The 16,845-nt window shown below is 40.0% G+C and overlaps 1 protein-coding gene and 1 long non-coding RNA gene across 3 annotated transcripts in view; one reads left to right on the plus strand and one right to left on the minus strand.

Moving 5' to 3' along the window:
- TRIO (trio Rho guanine nucleotide exchange factor) overlaps positions 1–16,845 on the minus strand; it is a 254,322-nt gene that overhangs the window by 167,225 nt on the left and 70,252 nt on the right. For both annotated transcript variants that reach the window (XM_035318490.1, XM_035318491.1), the window contains exons 3-6: positions 8,971–9,085; positions 6,130–6,322; positions 4,949–5,461; positions 2,205–2,327 (exon numbers count right to left, since the gene is read on the minus strand). In XM_035318490.1, coding sequence (XP_035174381.1) covers positions 2,205–2,327; positions 4,949–5,461; positions 6,130–6,322; positions 8,971–9,085 — 944 coding nt within the window. The remainder of the gene's footprint in view (positions 1–2,204; positions 2,328–4,948; positions 5,462–6,129; positions 6,323–8,970; positions 9,086–16,845) is intronic.
- Positions 1–16,845, plus strand: part of LOC118162375 — a 924,537-nt gene that overhangs the window by 7,810 nt on the left and 899,882 nt on the right. The window lies entirely within an intron of this gene.

The following is a 16,845-nucleotide window of genomic DNA, read 5'->3' on the forward strand; positions in this document are numbered from 1 at the left end:
CCTGGAAAGCAAGATCTATCAGGGTCCAATTAGGGCCACAATGAAAAGCCTTCAAAATCTCCTGCATATAATAATACTTGCTTGCCACTCCTCCTTCTTCTACGCCACCCAATTGAATAAATTTACATTGCTGTAGTTGTGTTAGAAGTTAAATTCCATCTCTAGTGCTAGAGCACTCATTAGGAGATCTTAAATCAGCTCTGATTACTGAAGAGTTACACTGACTGCAGCAGCAAACAAAACAGTAGCTTGGTGAGCACAGAACGCAACTCAGGGAGAAACTGAACATGCTTTGCAGGAGTTAAGATTGCCTGACCTTTTTCCAGTTAAAAACACAAGAATGGTCTGCCAAATTTCAGTTGGCTCACATCATTTTTTCATGCCATATTCAGCATAATTTTCCCCCATACTATACATATTCAATTTTGGATATTTAACCAAATAAAACAGAAAACCCGAATACTCTTAAAATGAAAACCAAGGGCTAATTGTTCTCTCACTCTATTTCTCATTCACTTCATGGGGACTATGCTTGCCCCAGATTTAAACTGCTCCTTATATGCTTCAAGAAATTGTTGTGCAAGATGAGAAAAAGTCCTGTGTAATTAATGCACTTGACTATTACAGGCAAAACAGAGATTAACAGCAAAAGATTAAGAACAGGAGGGATTATGCTACATCACTCAAGTGCTTCCTAGTGTTGCTATCATCTAAACAGTATAGAGTTTATGTTTTTTGTTTTGTTTGTTTGTTTTTTAGAAAAGACAATGAAGGAGAAGAAAAAAAGCCACCTGATTTGAAAAAAAAGTCACAGTAATTAACATCAGGAGAGGCTAACAGAACAAGAATAATTTAACCTGTACAGTATGAGCCCAAGAACAGCCTGGAAGGATATCCAATATTACCAAGTTTCAGAAGTCATCTCATGTCAGTGACGCCTACTGTCCTCCTCTGAGTGCCCTTCTGTTGCATTTTATGTGCAGAGTAATGAACAGCAGTAATTACTTACTCCATGAAGCAGCAAATCGCTATGCCCAAAGAGTGGACCTGTACCTTCCAAACCTAAAGGTCAAAGTTACTTCCATGTATGATGTTATATAACTTCAATACAATGTTCCACAATGTTCATTTTATTCTTGGCAAAAAATAATCCATTGCTTTTATTTATTTGTTAAATAAACTCTCGCAAGGATAGCTGAGTTGCAGAAGAAAATTTACTTCTCTACTGCTGTCTCCTACTGCCTTAACTGGTCTAAACTAGACACAAGAGCTGCCTTACTATCCCTTTAACAATTTTAGCAAGACAAATAACTAAGGGTAGTTTACTTGACATGCTTTGTCTCCATAGTTAGTAGTCGTGTCCTACAAAAACACCCTTTTGCAAGAGTTGATTGTTTCAACCATACTTTAATTCAATTCCCATCCTTGGACTGCCAAGGATGTTAATTTCTAACAAGAGTTGTAGTGTTCTTCTTCCACTGAGCTGACAGACAGGGACTGGATTTAGGCCCAGGCCCCTGAAGTTACTTATACACCTCCAACCCTCCTAGTGAAAAAGAACCAAAATATTCTTGAGAATTTAGTCCCCACATCCATACAGGACATTCATGAAACTGATCATAAGCAGCTTTCACTCACTGCAGGTTACAAACTGAATTCATAATTGCAGATGATGGCTCATCAAGATAATATTTGACAAGAAAAATATTTGCTTTAGCTCCATGCCACTGCGCCAGAAATGAGAAGTGTGTGCTCCTAAAAATTAAAGAAAATTAAAAAAAGGAAAACTATTACACTGGACTCAGCTATTGACTAGCACTTCTCAGAACATTTTGTACCTGAGATGCAATCTATTCTGAAGATCCTGAGATTTTTTTTTTTTAATTGTATTACATATGATTCCCTGAAATTTCCTAAAAGATGCAAAACTGTACTCAAACACCAGGTTCTAAAAGTTTAGATGCATATATTTTAGAAGTTCCAAGGTTGCACTGAATATTGCCAGTGGTCCAAATAATTCAGTTGCTCAATCACGGTACCTCCGTACTTGGCCACCTTTTATTTTCTTCTTTTGTTATACAACTTCACTGCTCAAACACATATTGTTCTAGTTGTTGTGGAAGGAATGATTTGTGCGTGTGATTTATGAATTCTACCTTAACAAAGAGCAAATGTCAGCATTGTGAAGCGAGGCCCATTCTTACCATACAGTTCATGGCAAAGTGATTGTGCTGTGTCTGAAGTTCCATAGCGTGGGGATGACTGGTTCCGATCTCCGTGTAGCTGTTTAGAAACAGACCTTTGTTGTGTGTGATCCAGTCAAACATCTGCAAGGAAATGTTATGGAAAAAAATCACTGATTTGTTATGGAAGAAATCAAATGCAAGTAACGTTGAGAAATCGGTGACAAAGACAACAGAAAGACCTGCCATTAAGATTAACACTGTCTTTCCCCTGTAAGTTACTGTACATTTTAAAGAAATCAGTACTGAAATCTGACTTTTCAGACCAACATCCTCAGCAGCTGAACTTTTTCTTTAGGTGTTTATCTCAAGCTACAGTGAAGTCAACTTCATTACTACAAAGCCATAGTAAACAAACAGACTTGGAGCACAGCCCTGTGTTACAAAGCTTATACATTCTTAGTGTCAGCATTTTGTGATGTCAGCAGTTTAGTAATTTAAAATGAGAATTTCAACTCAAGGAAATTAAGTATTTCAGTAAGTTTCATATTTTTAGCTCACAACTTTATGGCAGATTTGAAAATAACTTTTCTACTGCTAAGCAAATTAAAAAAAAATACTTGAGCAGTGTTACATATTACCTTCTTCCAGAAAAAATTACGAATAAACTTCAAAGATGTGTAAAAACAAACAAAAAACAATACTCAAAGTTTAGGAAAGGTCTTTTCTAACAATGGCCATTACTGAAGGTACAAGAGGTACGTTAACAGTGGCACTGGAAAACAATTTTCAAAGACCAAACAGCACAGCAGAAGACCAAGTTTTACAGTTTTACACACACACAGTGGTCTTGAAATCTTTGCTCTATTTCAGCTCAAAAGACCCACCTACACTATGGGTTAGCTTTAAAAGATATTTCTGAAAGAAATTGCTACAATGAGTAGTAAGCACTTGTTTAAACATCTTTTAAAGTACGCAGGCTAACAAAGCAATGTTACCAATATTCCACCCAGGTACATGAAAAAATCAAATAAGTAGAAAACAGTACGGTAAGAACTGCAAACAAACAAAAAGTTTTAAGAGGTTAGACGACAGATGATCGCACACTCCTAAAATTTGCGGTTTCTTGTCTAGAAAACATTGAAGATGTAGATTAAGACAAGGGCCTTAACCAAAAAGTGGCTGGGGTACCACATAAGCCATCTTTCGAATTTTTTTCTACTGGTTGATGTGGGAAGAAAGTTCCAAGTACACTGGCTGCTGTCAACCTCCTGTTGAGGTGCCTCATACTTGCTGCTATTCTGAAAGATGGATGCATTAATCTATTATAGATTCTTGGAATCAGGAACCTAGAAGACACAGATATGAGCCTATACAATCACATGGCAGAACAGAGATCAATTCCATAGTCTCACATATTTGACAAGGGGTTTCTTAAATCCCAAGTTATATATGCAACTTTTAGATGAGTAAATGAAGAACATACTTTTCAATACCACTTGAGCATCATCAAAATATATTTTGTTAATGCTACAGTTAAATGGCTGAGCGGTTGCTAAAAACCATTTTGGGCCTGAAAAAACAGTATTAGATCATTGGCTTATTATTTCCTAAATAACTTTATGACTCTAAATGCACGTGACTGGTTTTTTTTTAAACTCCTTACATGCCCTTACTATTTTCAGCTACACTCAGTAAACACTCGCTTTAAATGGTACTGAAGTTTCTTTTTTAAATACAGCAGAAAACATTAAGAGTCCTGTTGTAAAAGCTCCTGAGCAGAAATGACCAGGGGACAGGAAAGTACAGGGGAAGAAAACCGAGGAAGACAGAGGAAGGAGAAGTATTTTATCTGCTTGCTCTGTTTTCCCAGACATCTGCTTATGACCACTGCTGGAGAGTAAGATACTAGCTTAACATAGACCTTTGGTCTCACCCAGTTCAGACATTCTTATATTAAATACTTTAAGAAATCTGACGGAGACCATACGTACCACTTGACTGCATAGTCTAGTTACTTCTTCTCCCAGAGAAAAACTCCTCATCCTTCCTTAAAGCTATTTGTTCCATGGTAGCAAGTTAGCGATTGCAAATCAATTCTATATGAAAATAGATCTTATTTGAGCTCATCTAACAGTGCTCTGCCTGCTATGGTGGTTCTTCAAATTTCCCGTCAATCAAGAGCTTTATCATTCAAAGGGACTGGTTAACCCGAAACACTCTGAGATCAGTCAGTCCCCTGTTAATGACATATGACTGTCAAAAAAGATATGTCAGTTTTTAGCCTGGGACCTTAAATATTACATCAATGAAGCAGTTTGCCGTGTCAACCTCTTCCGACTTTGTCGGCTACCTGCCACTCAGATCCCAAGGGTCACTCAAGAGGAGACTGATGCAATCCTTAATCATCTGTATTTATAAAGCATACAGCTTCCATCTTCATTTGATGCCTGAAAAAGCATCTGTCTGCAGCAAATCTTTAAAGCTTTTAAAGTAAAATCTTTAAAGTTGCTACCACTTAAATTTTTCTTCAGTGAAAGTTACCTGCATTCTTTACAGCTTGGAATTACTGCTCCATCCACTCTACTCCAGAAGACTAAGATTCACTACCAAAAAAAAAATCCCTTACTTGTCATTAAAAGCCTAGCAACTAACTCTAAAAACAAAAATTACTGTTTGTAATTATCCTTGGTACTTTTTTTCAAGTCAGTTATTGTTCTCGGTAATTGCAGTGCCCCTTTACCCTCCCCTCCCCAATCCCTTACCTTTTCAGCATCCTGCTCGAACAGCCTGAGCTGAAAACATTGGTCCAATTTCAATTTCCGCACATGCCACATCTGATGCAGATGCTGCCGCGTTGAGTGCAGCCTGTCCAGCATGGTGGATACTTTGGGTAAAAGGTTCTGTAAGTCTGCATTCCCTGACCCGGAGTTCTTTTTGGGGAAGCTATCGCTGCTCTGTATTCGCTGGAGCAGCTTTTGTCCTTCCACATCAAGGTCCTCAATAGGAGCCTTAATGACTTTCTTTTTTAACTGTGAATGCTCCTCTATCATATTGCGAGCACCTTCCAGGTCCTGAGGCATTTCCTTTTTCGACAATATATCTTGCAGTTCCTCCAGTCTGGACAGCATATGGGTTGCATTGCTAATGTAGTCCTCAAAGGCAACTCTGATTTCTATCCACTCCTCATGGTTGTACTCCAAACAGCCATCGAATTCTGGGGTTAGCTGAGAAGGATCAACTACTTTGGTAAGGCCTTCCAGAGACACCATATTTGTCTAAAGCAATAAAAACAAAAATAAAAATATACTGTTAGTGAAATGAATTTGAAATTTTCTTACAAGCTTTTGTTTCTCTCTGTTTAAAAGTTGATTGTTTTGTTTAAGTCCACGTGACTTAACTTTGCTTATACATTTCTTTTCCAATGCCAGTTCTGATGAGCCTCCTGTCTTGCAGGTATTTTCACTCAGTCAGAGAAATTTTATTTCTTTCTTACCCCACTACACTGAAGGAAAAAGGAAAAAAAAAAACAACCAGCAACCACTCTTCTGGCTACTGTTTTGATTAAATTTGGACTTGGATATTGTAGAGCAGCAGCAGGATTACAGCAAGGTTTATTTGGCTGCTTTCATCTGCATGGAATGGTGGTGACAGAATGTTTACCACAGTACAGACCATGACAACATATAGATGAAACCTAACACTTTACCATAGGGGGTAAAACCCTAAGCCCATTTTTTTCATGCTCAGAAAAAGTATGTATGACAATGTGCACAATTATCTAGTTTAAGTATATGAAATAAACCACTTTTCTTCTAGAACAATTGGTCTTATCTACCTCTCTCCTATCCAGGACATAATTTGAGACTACTCAAGATGCTGATGAGTACTGAGCACACTTTAACCATTAAATAAATATTAATTTATATACGAGAGGGGAAATTACCTCAAACTCAAACTTAGAGCTGCCAAAGTTAGTCCTCTGTTTCTGCCAGAAGTTATCTGGCTTGATTATCAGTGCAACATGAATACAGCATGGGAAGGATTCCTGTAAAATCTTCAGCAGAGGCTTTATGGAGTCCCATTTTGACCCACGCATATCTACAATGACGGTGAATCCCCTTTTACATACTTCCTCACTGCAGAAGGAAGAAGAAAACATTACCAAGCAAGCATTACAAATTTGAACACAGCACTTTTACTGCAACACACTGCCTAATAAACACACTCTCTCCAGCTAACAATCCCATCCCTAGGGCATCACTGTTGACTATCTGATGCATACAGCAGTTCTCATGAAGGCAGTGCAAAACCTCTCAGGAAGCTTGCTGTCACCTCACTGCCAAACTCCTGGTGGGTGATAGCTTTAAACTTGTTGCCGATTAGATAATCTGCCTTCACCTCCTCCTTCATTTTCCTTATTTATATTCACATGAATATAAACCAGAATTCAGTCCTCTCTCCTTCACCCAACACATACATTACACTCACCGTTTACAGAAGCACCAAAATGTAATTAATTTACAAATGACTCCGTAGCACACACGCACACTTTACTGATGACAGTGTTCGTGTTTTTCTAATGATTGAGGGGATCCTCTAGAAGACAGAAGTTGGTATGCTGTTTTTACCTACTGCTTCTGAAACTTTTTAAAACTCAGATCTTGTTTCATATTTTCTGAGAGTTAAGAAGCGTTAGTTTGCAGAGGAAAAACCTTTACTGACAATTACTTCTGTAACGGGATCAATCTGTGGATAGCTAATTGATAAGAAAGCATTTTATGGCCGTGAAGAAAACCATACTAACCTGTTTATACAAAATTTGATCTCAGTTTTGCTGTCCAAAAGTTAGCAGACCTCATACAAAAATTTCCTGGCAACTTTTCCGAAAATGTCAGATTTCATTTCTTCATTACTTATTGTACACTTAGTACTTGCTGCTGATCAAAAGCAGCAATCACCACCAACATCGGGAATTTTGATTTTGTTCCAAAAGAACCTACTACAAGTCCTTGTTAACATGGAAAGGGAAAATATTTCAAAACTGAGTCACAGCCAATGGACTACTAAGAGGGACCAAATGTCCACTGTTTAAGTACATTAGTCACTTACAGGGATGTGACTAACGTAAACGGCATTCTGGAGTTCATGTGTTAAGGTTTTGTGAGCGTCCAGGAAGTAAGGATGCTTCATTAGCAGTATTAGGATAAAAATGAGTTATGACCGACTCTGGAGGGCACAAGAGCTTCTGAAAAGAGTTGTAATAGAGCTTTGCTTAGGAGAGTAGCTTTTTGAATTTATTTTTTTAAAAAGTTTAAAAAATGAGTTTATCAAGATAAATGCTGGCTCTCCCACCTGCCCAAAGGTGCACACACAATTAAAAGGACAAAATCAAGTATTGTTTTGAAGCTAAGACATACCCATTATTGAAAGGCTGCACGTTATAAGAGAGCTGCTCAGCCCATCCCTATCCAACCACACAAACTGGCTACTGCATAAGGAAGACTGCTTGCTGCTAATTCACGAGGCGTACATCTACTAGGATGCACAAAGCAGCTGCTCACCACGTGACGTAGATGTGTCCTCCACTCATGCGGCCCCATCAGCTGACAAAAGACAAATCCCTTTTGGCTAAGGATCAAAACAAGAAAAACTCTTCTGGGAGGCTGTGGTCAGCCAAGGTCCTCCGTTTGGTAAACCTGAGCTGCACTAATACCTGGTCCAGTCAGTGCTGATGACTTGAACTTTGTAAAATTTTAAAATCAGATAAATTGTTAAATTAGCGCAATTCAGAAATGGAATACTGCCTTAACTGCTTTGATCCCTTGCCAAAAAAGTGATACCTCTGAATCTTCAGCTATGTAGGATAACTGTACTACAATCACTTGTTGACAAACTAGCTGTTGGGGCTATTTGCACCAGTTGAGGAAACCCAAGACTTCTCAGTTAAGGAGTTATATGACCAGCCCCTAAAGCATGATGTGTATGAAAATCAGTCTAGCTTTTAATAAAGCTCCCTTTATCCTCAAATCTTTGCCATGTTTGCAGAGATATAAAATCCTGTACAAAGTTTCTATTTTAAATCTATTGATACTAGATTAACATACTCCTTTTGCCAGAATACAACTGTATTTTGCCAGATTACCTCCACAAAACTCTCTAGGGCCTATTTTGATGCATATTTAGCCATTAACTTCTCTAGTAACTTGAAGATCTAGAGGGCCAGAATACATCTCAAACATTCAAATGTGAAATCAAATTATTTCAAAAGTAAAAATCTCAAGACTTCTTCTCCTCTCCCTTTCTCTATCTCCCCAAATCTCCCGGTTTAATCAAAAATAAAGAAAAAATACTAAACACTCCTAAGCTTAAAAGTGAAGTAAACACATCTGAAATAAATAACAGTTCGGAGTGTTGTACTGACCCCAGTCCACACAAGAAATAAAGTGAATAGTGACCAGCATGTTTCTAATTATTGATGTACTGAAAACCTTTGAGTTGTATTCATAAATTTTCAACAGTGACAGCTAGGTAGCATGGCAGTACTATTTCCAAGACAAACTACTTCCAGCTAAAGCATGCCAGACATTCTGCCAACAGCCTTCCTTCTACAGGGCAGAGTAACTATTTTGGCCTTTTAAAAAAAAACAGTCTGAAAAGAATAACTGACAGAACTTGGTACGAATTTGCTCATTTTCTTTAACCACTCAGTCTCCTAGCTTGTAAGGGTACTGAAATTTGTTTTGTTGCACAGCATCAGAGCTTATCAAGGCTTATCATCACTTACCTAGGAATACAAGCTAGGTAAGAAATTAGTCTCCTAAGGTCTTCCTGCCGTATTCTATCATGATTACTTCGAGCTGGAAACGTTAGGATGGGGCCTCCGCGCTTATCTCTGCCACCTGAAAAACAAAACATGTCAAAAAAAAAATCAAAAACGCTGAACACCAATCTTGTTTACAAAAGTAGTCTTCATAATGCTTTTGGAAAACCTAACTCGTACACTTGAATAAATAACCACTTAGAGATTTCAAGTTAAATGCTAACACTGTCATTTAGAGACCAGCTTAAAATCACATTTTGGGATTATCAGTGAGGACATTGTCACAATTCTTACAATGAGGAAATACCTGTCAAAAAAAAAAAGCAAAACAAAGACTAATGATAGCATTACAATTACATATTACAATCACATTCAAGTTTGATGGGCAGTCTGACATCTCTAGCACTGGTGCTTTGTTACATATTTAATTTTTGAATCAGCAGTTATACAGATGAAATTTAATTGTAGAGTTATGCTACTTTGTTGGCAAGCATTTAGACAATATTCACTGTTAATTTAATTACTAGCACCATGGTGAGGCATATAGCATACCGGAAGAACACGAGTACTATTAAATCATTTTATCCTGTTATGATGTGCACATTCTGAATGGTCATTTTATAGTTTTTAATTGTTTGCAATGCAAATGAAGGAAATTCTGAATTCACTCCATTCAGAAGGTTTAAAAAAAAAACTTACGTGGCTACACTTAAATGTATAATTAAAATGAAATTTTATATTCAATGCCTTGGTAGGGGAAACAAATAGTTACTTTTAGTAAATATTAGATTCAAGTCAGTAGGCTGTCTTTTGTCAATGCTTGTACAATAGCACACATTCCTACAAGCTGAATTTCACATACATGTTCTCAACCACACATGTATGGACTATTTTCTCCTGTCCTGTGGAAACGTAGAGAAACACCATTCGGTATTCCTGAGTGATTTATCATTGTAAATCAGCTCCCCATTGTAAATCCATGTTATTTATTAAACAGTTTTTATTAAGCAGTTTTTAAAAATCCTTTTAAAAAGCAGGCCAAAACTAAATGAATAAATTCATTCGCTCAAGAATCCATCAGTGTCCTCTCCAGAGCACTCTGCATGCGCTTGCTGGAGACCCTAAGCCTAGATGGCAAGGTCTCCAGATAGCACCTCTACTGGACACGTTCCCCACAACGCACCCATCGAAATTCAGACAAGGGCAAAGCAGCTCTGGATTTCTGTCAAGCTGCAATGCCAGAAACCTAGACGGAAAAGGGGATTCATTTTACATTCTATGACCCTCTTAAATGGGATGAGAGAGTTAAAACGGCTCTTCTAAAGAGAGAGGGTACGTCTAGCCTTGATCAGTCCAGCCTGTTTGCCAAGCAGAGCACATTGAGGATTTTGCGTAGCAAGAGACAGAATGAAGACAGGACAAAAGCCCAGATAAAGGCAGTATAAATGATCAGACCAGGAGTCTTAACAGCCCAAGCCTCTGCTCAGCTCCACAATGACCAGTGGGCTTCAAAGCTAACAAACTTAACACAAAGTCTGCTGCAGCCCTTAATGCTCTCTCTGCTCAGCTACAGATCTAAAAGATTTAGGTTACAGCTAGAAAATAATACTAATTCCAACACCACAGAAAAAGTAGGGTTGATTGCTGAAAGTGAAAATTCTTCCTTCAAAAGCAACGGCTAGCAGTGAAAAGCACACACTGAATCTTCTCAACACTCTCCAAGTGTTTTATGCAAATGCCTTGCTATACAAAGTCATCTCAGATCATTCTCCAGGCCTTTCCCACAGATCAACTAGTTTATCATGTTATTTTCCAGCATGGCAGAAGAAAGAAACGCATACTTTTCCTGTCTTTCTGGATGCCTCTGCAACTGACTCCCAGCTCCACACGTACACCACGGAGGAAATAAGTTTTTAAAGTACAGTGCATACATTTCTGATAAATCATATCCCCAAATTTTTGTACATTGCAGACAAAATTTGTAATGCAAATTTCAGGTCTAGCTGAGTAATGAATGAATTAATAATAGCCTTGATTTTTGGCAAAACAAGTTTCACTGTCCAGTCTTGAACCAGATGCTAAGATTCTAAGTATTAAGCAAAGAAGTCCCTAAGGCTTTAGAATACAACCAATATCCTTTTCATCTACTAAACACAAAGGTTTTTTCATCCTTACGCCTGGAGAGCCAAAACATGGGCCTTTTCCAATAAATAACTCTGGTTTCCTTTCTGCCTGATGCTCCTGTGTCATACACAGTTAAAAGTAACAATGTATGAGGCATCAGGTGGGAATTTCCTGTCTCACAATAGCTTTTCTCCAACTCAACCCCCTTATTTGTCCTGGTTTAACAAAAACCATATTAAGCTACTGCTTTCATCAGTCAGGCTTCCATTTTTACCCTTTTCCTTTATACAAAACCCTCATGGTACTGAGATAGAATATCTCTGTTTACACCCAGATGTGTCATATGAGTAGCCGATCAACTCACATGAGTCAGACAACATGAATCACTTCTGTCTAGTGCACACAGCAAAGAGCAGTCTTGTCAACGGTCTCCAAAAGGCACCAGAACCAAACAGGCTGAGCAGTGCTGTTTTTGTTCAGGGAATACCTTTTCACCTGGTCTCAAAATACTTAGGTGAAGCTAAGCAGTAAGCTTGTATGGAAAGGGAGGTGCTGGTCTCTTCGCCCTGGTCACCAATGACAGCACGCATGGGAATAGCACCAAGCTGCTCCAGGGGAGGTTCAGACTGGACATGAGGAAAAATGTCTTCACCATGAGGATGCTCAAACACAGGCACCGGCTTCCTGGAGAGGTGGTTGCTGCCCCGTGCATGTCAACATTCAAGAGATGTTTGAATAATGCCCTCTTTAATATGCTTCAACTTTCGGTTGAAGCCTGAAGTGATCAGGCAGTTGTACTCAATCTTTGTAGGTCCCTTCCCACTGAACTATTCTAAATTAAATGTATGGCATGTTTGAAATTCAGGACAAGTTATCTAGAACTGTTTCTGGTATGAAACTGCACCTTTTAAGAAAATGCTCCCCTTGCTTAAGTATGTGTGGAGATGTAAGAGTGCCTGTACTCAACAGGCTTCAGTTTAAACGACAGATTGTATCCCAGAATCCATCGTTACTTCATGGTAACAAGCCAAGAAGGCTTTTCTATTTCAGCCAACAAGATGCCCAATAGCAGATTATTGCCCAGTTCAGTGTAAGTCAGTTCAAGGAAGTCTTTTCTTTCCCTCTCACTCCACTTTTTTGGAGAACCACTTTGTTAGCAATATTATAAAAACAACAAAGGATTCAGAGCCCATCATTTCCATTCTACACTCACCATGAGTGAAATAATCAAGTTCTTTTGCTACTTTGTCCAGTAGAAGATAAAGCCATCCAGCCTGTGAATGATGTCAGGACAGTTATTTCGAACAACGAATTACTCCAGTATCAGTATGTATACAACTGAGGCTAGTTTGGGGAGCTTTTTGACTCTGCAGTTACCAACCTACATACAGCAAGATGCACACCACAACACTTGACAGAAGTATTTGTTCTGCACCTCCTTGCCTCCTGCCCTAGCACAAACTACCTGCAGATCTGTTTCAGATTTGAATTCTCATTCAGAGACTACATCTCTTCTTCTCACACCGTCATCTCAGTCATTAACTTTACCCTTCCTTAGCAGTTTGAGCATCACAGATATGCTAACATACTTTAAGACACAAACAGAGCCCACAGATATTAACAAGTCCGGATGAGTAACCACATCATAGTCCTCATTTGTACATTGTTTATCGTGAAGCTTTTCGTTTAAAGTTCTTTACAAACAAACAAAAACCCACTTAACCTGGCCTGTGCCACAGATAACTGAGACAAGGTGGCAGAATTCTCTTCTAAATATATCATCAGATGTGCTAGACTATGAAAACACACTTTTTTTTTTTTATTATTTACAAAAACACATCATTAACAGATAAATAAAAGAGGCTAAACTGGATTGCAACAATGGAGGAGAAACCCAGAGTGAATCCCATCAGACCTACTGTGGTTTGTGGCAGAGAAAAAGCAATGACAAACAGTCTTTTCAAAAGTGATGAAGTGCTCAGACTGTGCAAAGAGAAATAATGCTGAGTAGGCATGTAAAACGTATCCACTTGAAAACAAATGGGAAGAATAAACGGAAAGACTAAAACAAAGCAATACAGAATTACAGCCTAACTCAGCCTTTAGAGGCACCTACTGGAGGCAGAAAGGGAAGGTCTCCAATACAGTTTAACTGCAATATAGTACAGCTGGAGTACAAATGGTAACTCAGGGGAAGGTGGGTATCTGAAGTCAAGTGCCTCAACTCTTAATGCACTAAGATTTCTGATTTGGTCAAGACATCCTTTCAAGAATGACTTAGGAAGTATCTATGGTCAAAACAATCTGGTGCTCAAATCAGGAGCTATGTGTAGGCAAAAATGCTGCTGTGGGTTCCCAAAATCCTGGTGGAGCTGGAAGTCTCCGACCTCTTATTTCAAGATAAGCTGCTCTCAGAAAGTACTCAATAAAGTCATCATTGTATAAAAATCAGTGTCCTTAGTATTCTGAGGACACAAAGATGAATATACTGCTATACTTTCCATTCTTATTCATTTAACTTAGAGAATGCTGGCCTCAGCTGAGAAAGGCAGACAGACAAAAGACAGGGGACATGAACCAAGAATCAAAAGCACTCTTTTTTTCTTCAGATGATGCTATTTATATGACTTTCTTGCTCTATAAAAGAGACGCATTTCTTTGCGCTATTGATTGTCACACTGTATTTCTCCTTAAGAAGGTACTTGAGAATCAACTCTGAACGTGTCACAACAACTCTACCAGAGCTCCAACACAAAATTGGAGAAAAAAATACTTTTGGAGAAAGAAATTGGAGAAAGAAACCATAGTGATGTTTGTGGATATCTGTGGAGAGTATTACAGGTTTTAGTAAAGACAGCTTAGTTACCTTTAGATAGTTTTAGTAAAGATACTTCCAATAGCTTTTTTCCTACTTTAACCAGTTATTGTACTGTTGTGGGTTAACCCAGCCGGCAGCTAAACACCACACAGCCGTTTGCTCACCCTCCCCCCTCCCTCTCTGGGATGGGGGAGAGAAACGGGAAAGTGAAGCCTGTATCTCAACCCACAGACAGTTTATTAAGATAGGAAATAATAATAATAATAATAGTGTGTACGAAACAAGTGATGCACAATGCAATTGTTCACCACCCCCTGACCGATGCCCAGCCCAGCCCCGAGCAGCCAACCCCCCCCACCCCGGCTAGCCACCCCTATATATTGTTCAGCATGCCGTCAGATGGTATGGAATACCCCTTTGGCCAGTTTGGGTCAGCTGTCCTGGGTCTGTCCCCTCCCAGCTCTTGCTGCACCCCCAGCCTGCCCGCTGGCAGGACAGAGCGAGGAGCTGAAAAGTCCTTGGCATAGTGTAAGCATTGCTCTGCAGCAATTAAAACATCAGCATGTTATCAGCACTCTTCTCATCCTAATCCAAAACATAGCACCCTACCAGCTACTAGGAAGAATAACTCTGTCCTAACTGAAACCAGGATATATATCCACCCCTTATTCCATACCATTTATGTCATGCTCAGCTTACACTCTTTCCAATACATTCTAATTAATCACCATTTTCATCTGTGGTATATAGCAATTTGGGTAGTGATGACACACCGTATTCTGTAATAATTAACGTAATACAACTCAACTCATGGGCTATTCTCACCCAGTATTAAACCCCCTTGAGGTACACACCAGACCTCCCCATTCTTTTGCATTACCCACCAAGTGCATCCAGGTCCCTGAGCAAAAGCAATCCCACAAATGGGTTTGCCTTTTCCTGAGGCAGGAGTAGCCCAGACTGTTTTACCCAGCACATTTCTTACATGCACTACAGGAACTTTATCCCCCTCTACAGTAGGTAACAGGTTTGATTGGGCAGGTCCAGCTCGGTTGGCAGATCCCCTAGTATTGACTAACCAGGTGGCCTTTGCCAAATGTGCATCCCAATTTCTGAATGTGCATCCCAATTTCTGAATGTCCCAGCACCCATTGCTTTCAGTGTAGTCTTTAACAGTCCATTGCATCGCTCAACCTTACCAGAGGCTGGTACGTGATAGGGGATGTGATACACCCACTCAATACCATGTTCTTTGGCCCAAGTGTCTATAAGGTTGTTTCGGAAATGAGTCCCATTGTCTGACTCAATTCTTTCTGGGGTGCCATGTTGCCATAGCACTTGCTTTTCAAGTGTTTCGGGCGGTGGCATGGGGCACAGGATATGTTTCCAGCCATCTGGTGGTTGCTTCCACCATGGTAAGTATGTGGTGCTTGCCATTGCGGGTTTGAGGGAGTGTGATGTAATCAATCTGCCAGGCCTCTCCATATTTATATTTCAGCCATCGTCCTCCGTACCAAAGAGGCTTTGACCATTTGGCTTGCTAGATTGCAGCACGTTTCACAATCATGAATAACCTGTGCTATAGTGTCCATGGTCAGGTCCACCCCTTGATCACGAGCCCATCTGTATGTTGCATCTCTCCCTTGATGGCCTGAGGTGTCATGGGCCCATCGGGCTATAAATAATTCACCCTTATGTTGCCAGTCCAGGTCCACCTGAGCCACTTCAATCTTAGCAGCCTGATCTACCTGCTGGTTGTTTTGATGTTCTTCAGCAGCCCGATTCTTGGGCACATGAGCATCTACGTGGTGTACCTTTACAACCAGGTTCTCTACCCGGGCAGCAATATCTTGCCACAATGCTGCAGCAGCCCAAATGGGTTTGTTCCTGCGCTGCCAGTTGTTCTGTTTCCATTGCTGTAACCACCCCCACTGGGCATTTGCTACCATCCACGAATCAGTATAGAGATAGAGAACTGACCACTTCTCTCGTTCAGCAATATCTAAAGCCAGCTGGATGGCTTTCACTTCTGCAAATTGACTTGATTCACCTTCTCCCTCAGCAGCTTCTGCAACTCATCGTGTAGGACTCCATACAGCAGCCTTCCATCTCTGATGCTTTCCCACAATGTGACAGGACCCACCAGTGATCAGGGCATATCTCTTCTCATTTTCTGGTAGCCTGTTGTGCAGCGGGGCTTCTTCAGCACGGACCACCTCCTCCTCTGATGATATCCCAAAGTATTTGCCTTCTGGCCAGTCCATAATCACTTCCAAGATTCCCGGACGACTGGGGTTTCCTATTCGAGCCCGCTGAGTAATCAGTGCAACCCACTTGCTCCATGTAGCACCAGTTGCATGATGTGTAGAGGGGACCCTTCCTTCGAACATCCAGCCCAGTACTGGCAGTCGGGGTGCCAGGAGGAGCTGTGTTTAGCTGCCGGCCGGGTTAAACCACAACATGTACTTAAAAATATTAATACCCAGGGCAGCATGAGCCTGAGCTGCTAGTGTCTCATGCTTACACATGCTATGTGGGGGACCTCTCCGGTGGCCAGGTGCTGAAGAAGGTAGTAGCCCAGAGTGCCCTGAGGTTGCCCGGTACTGATGAAGGGATCCAATTCTACATGTCTGAAAAGCAAAACCTGTACTTTTGAGGAAAACAAAGGATGCACATTGAAAGCCTCTGTAAGTCAGTAGTCCAGTGAGTCTCATGTACCTTTGTGTTCCCAGATAGGAGGCTGGACAGTTTTTATTCCAAAACGGTTAAACCCGAGTGGTGGTGTTACTTTTGTTTGTTTGCTGGGGGGAGTGGAGGGGAAGATGTTATTCACTTGCATTACTAATATATCTATTTCAGTTGAGAACCACTTGCAAGGGAAATGTGAAACTATGGAT

This window comes from Oxyura jamaicensis, chromosome 2 (genome assembly GCF_011077185.1).
Source record: "Oxyura jamaicensis isolate SHBP4307 breed ruddy duck chromosome 2, BPBGC_Ojam_1.0, whole genome shotgun sequence".
In the NCBI taxonomy this organism is placed as follows: Eukaryota; Metazoa; Chordata; class Aves; order Anseriformes; family Anatidae; genus Oxyura; species Oxyura jamaicensis.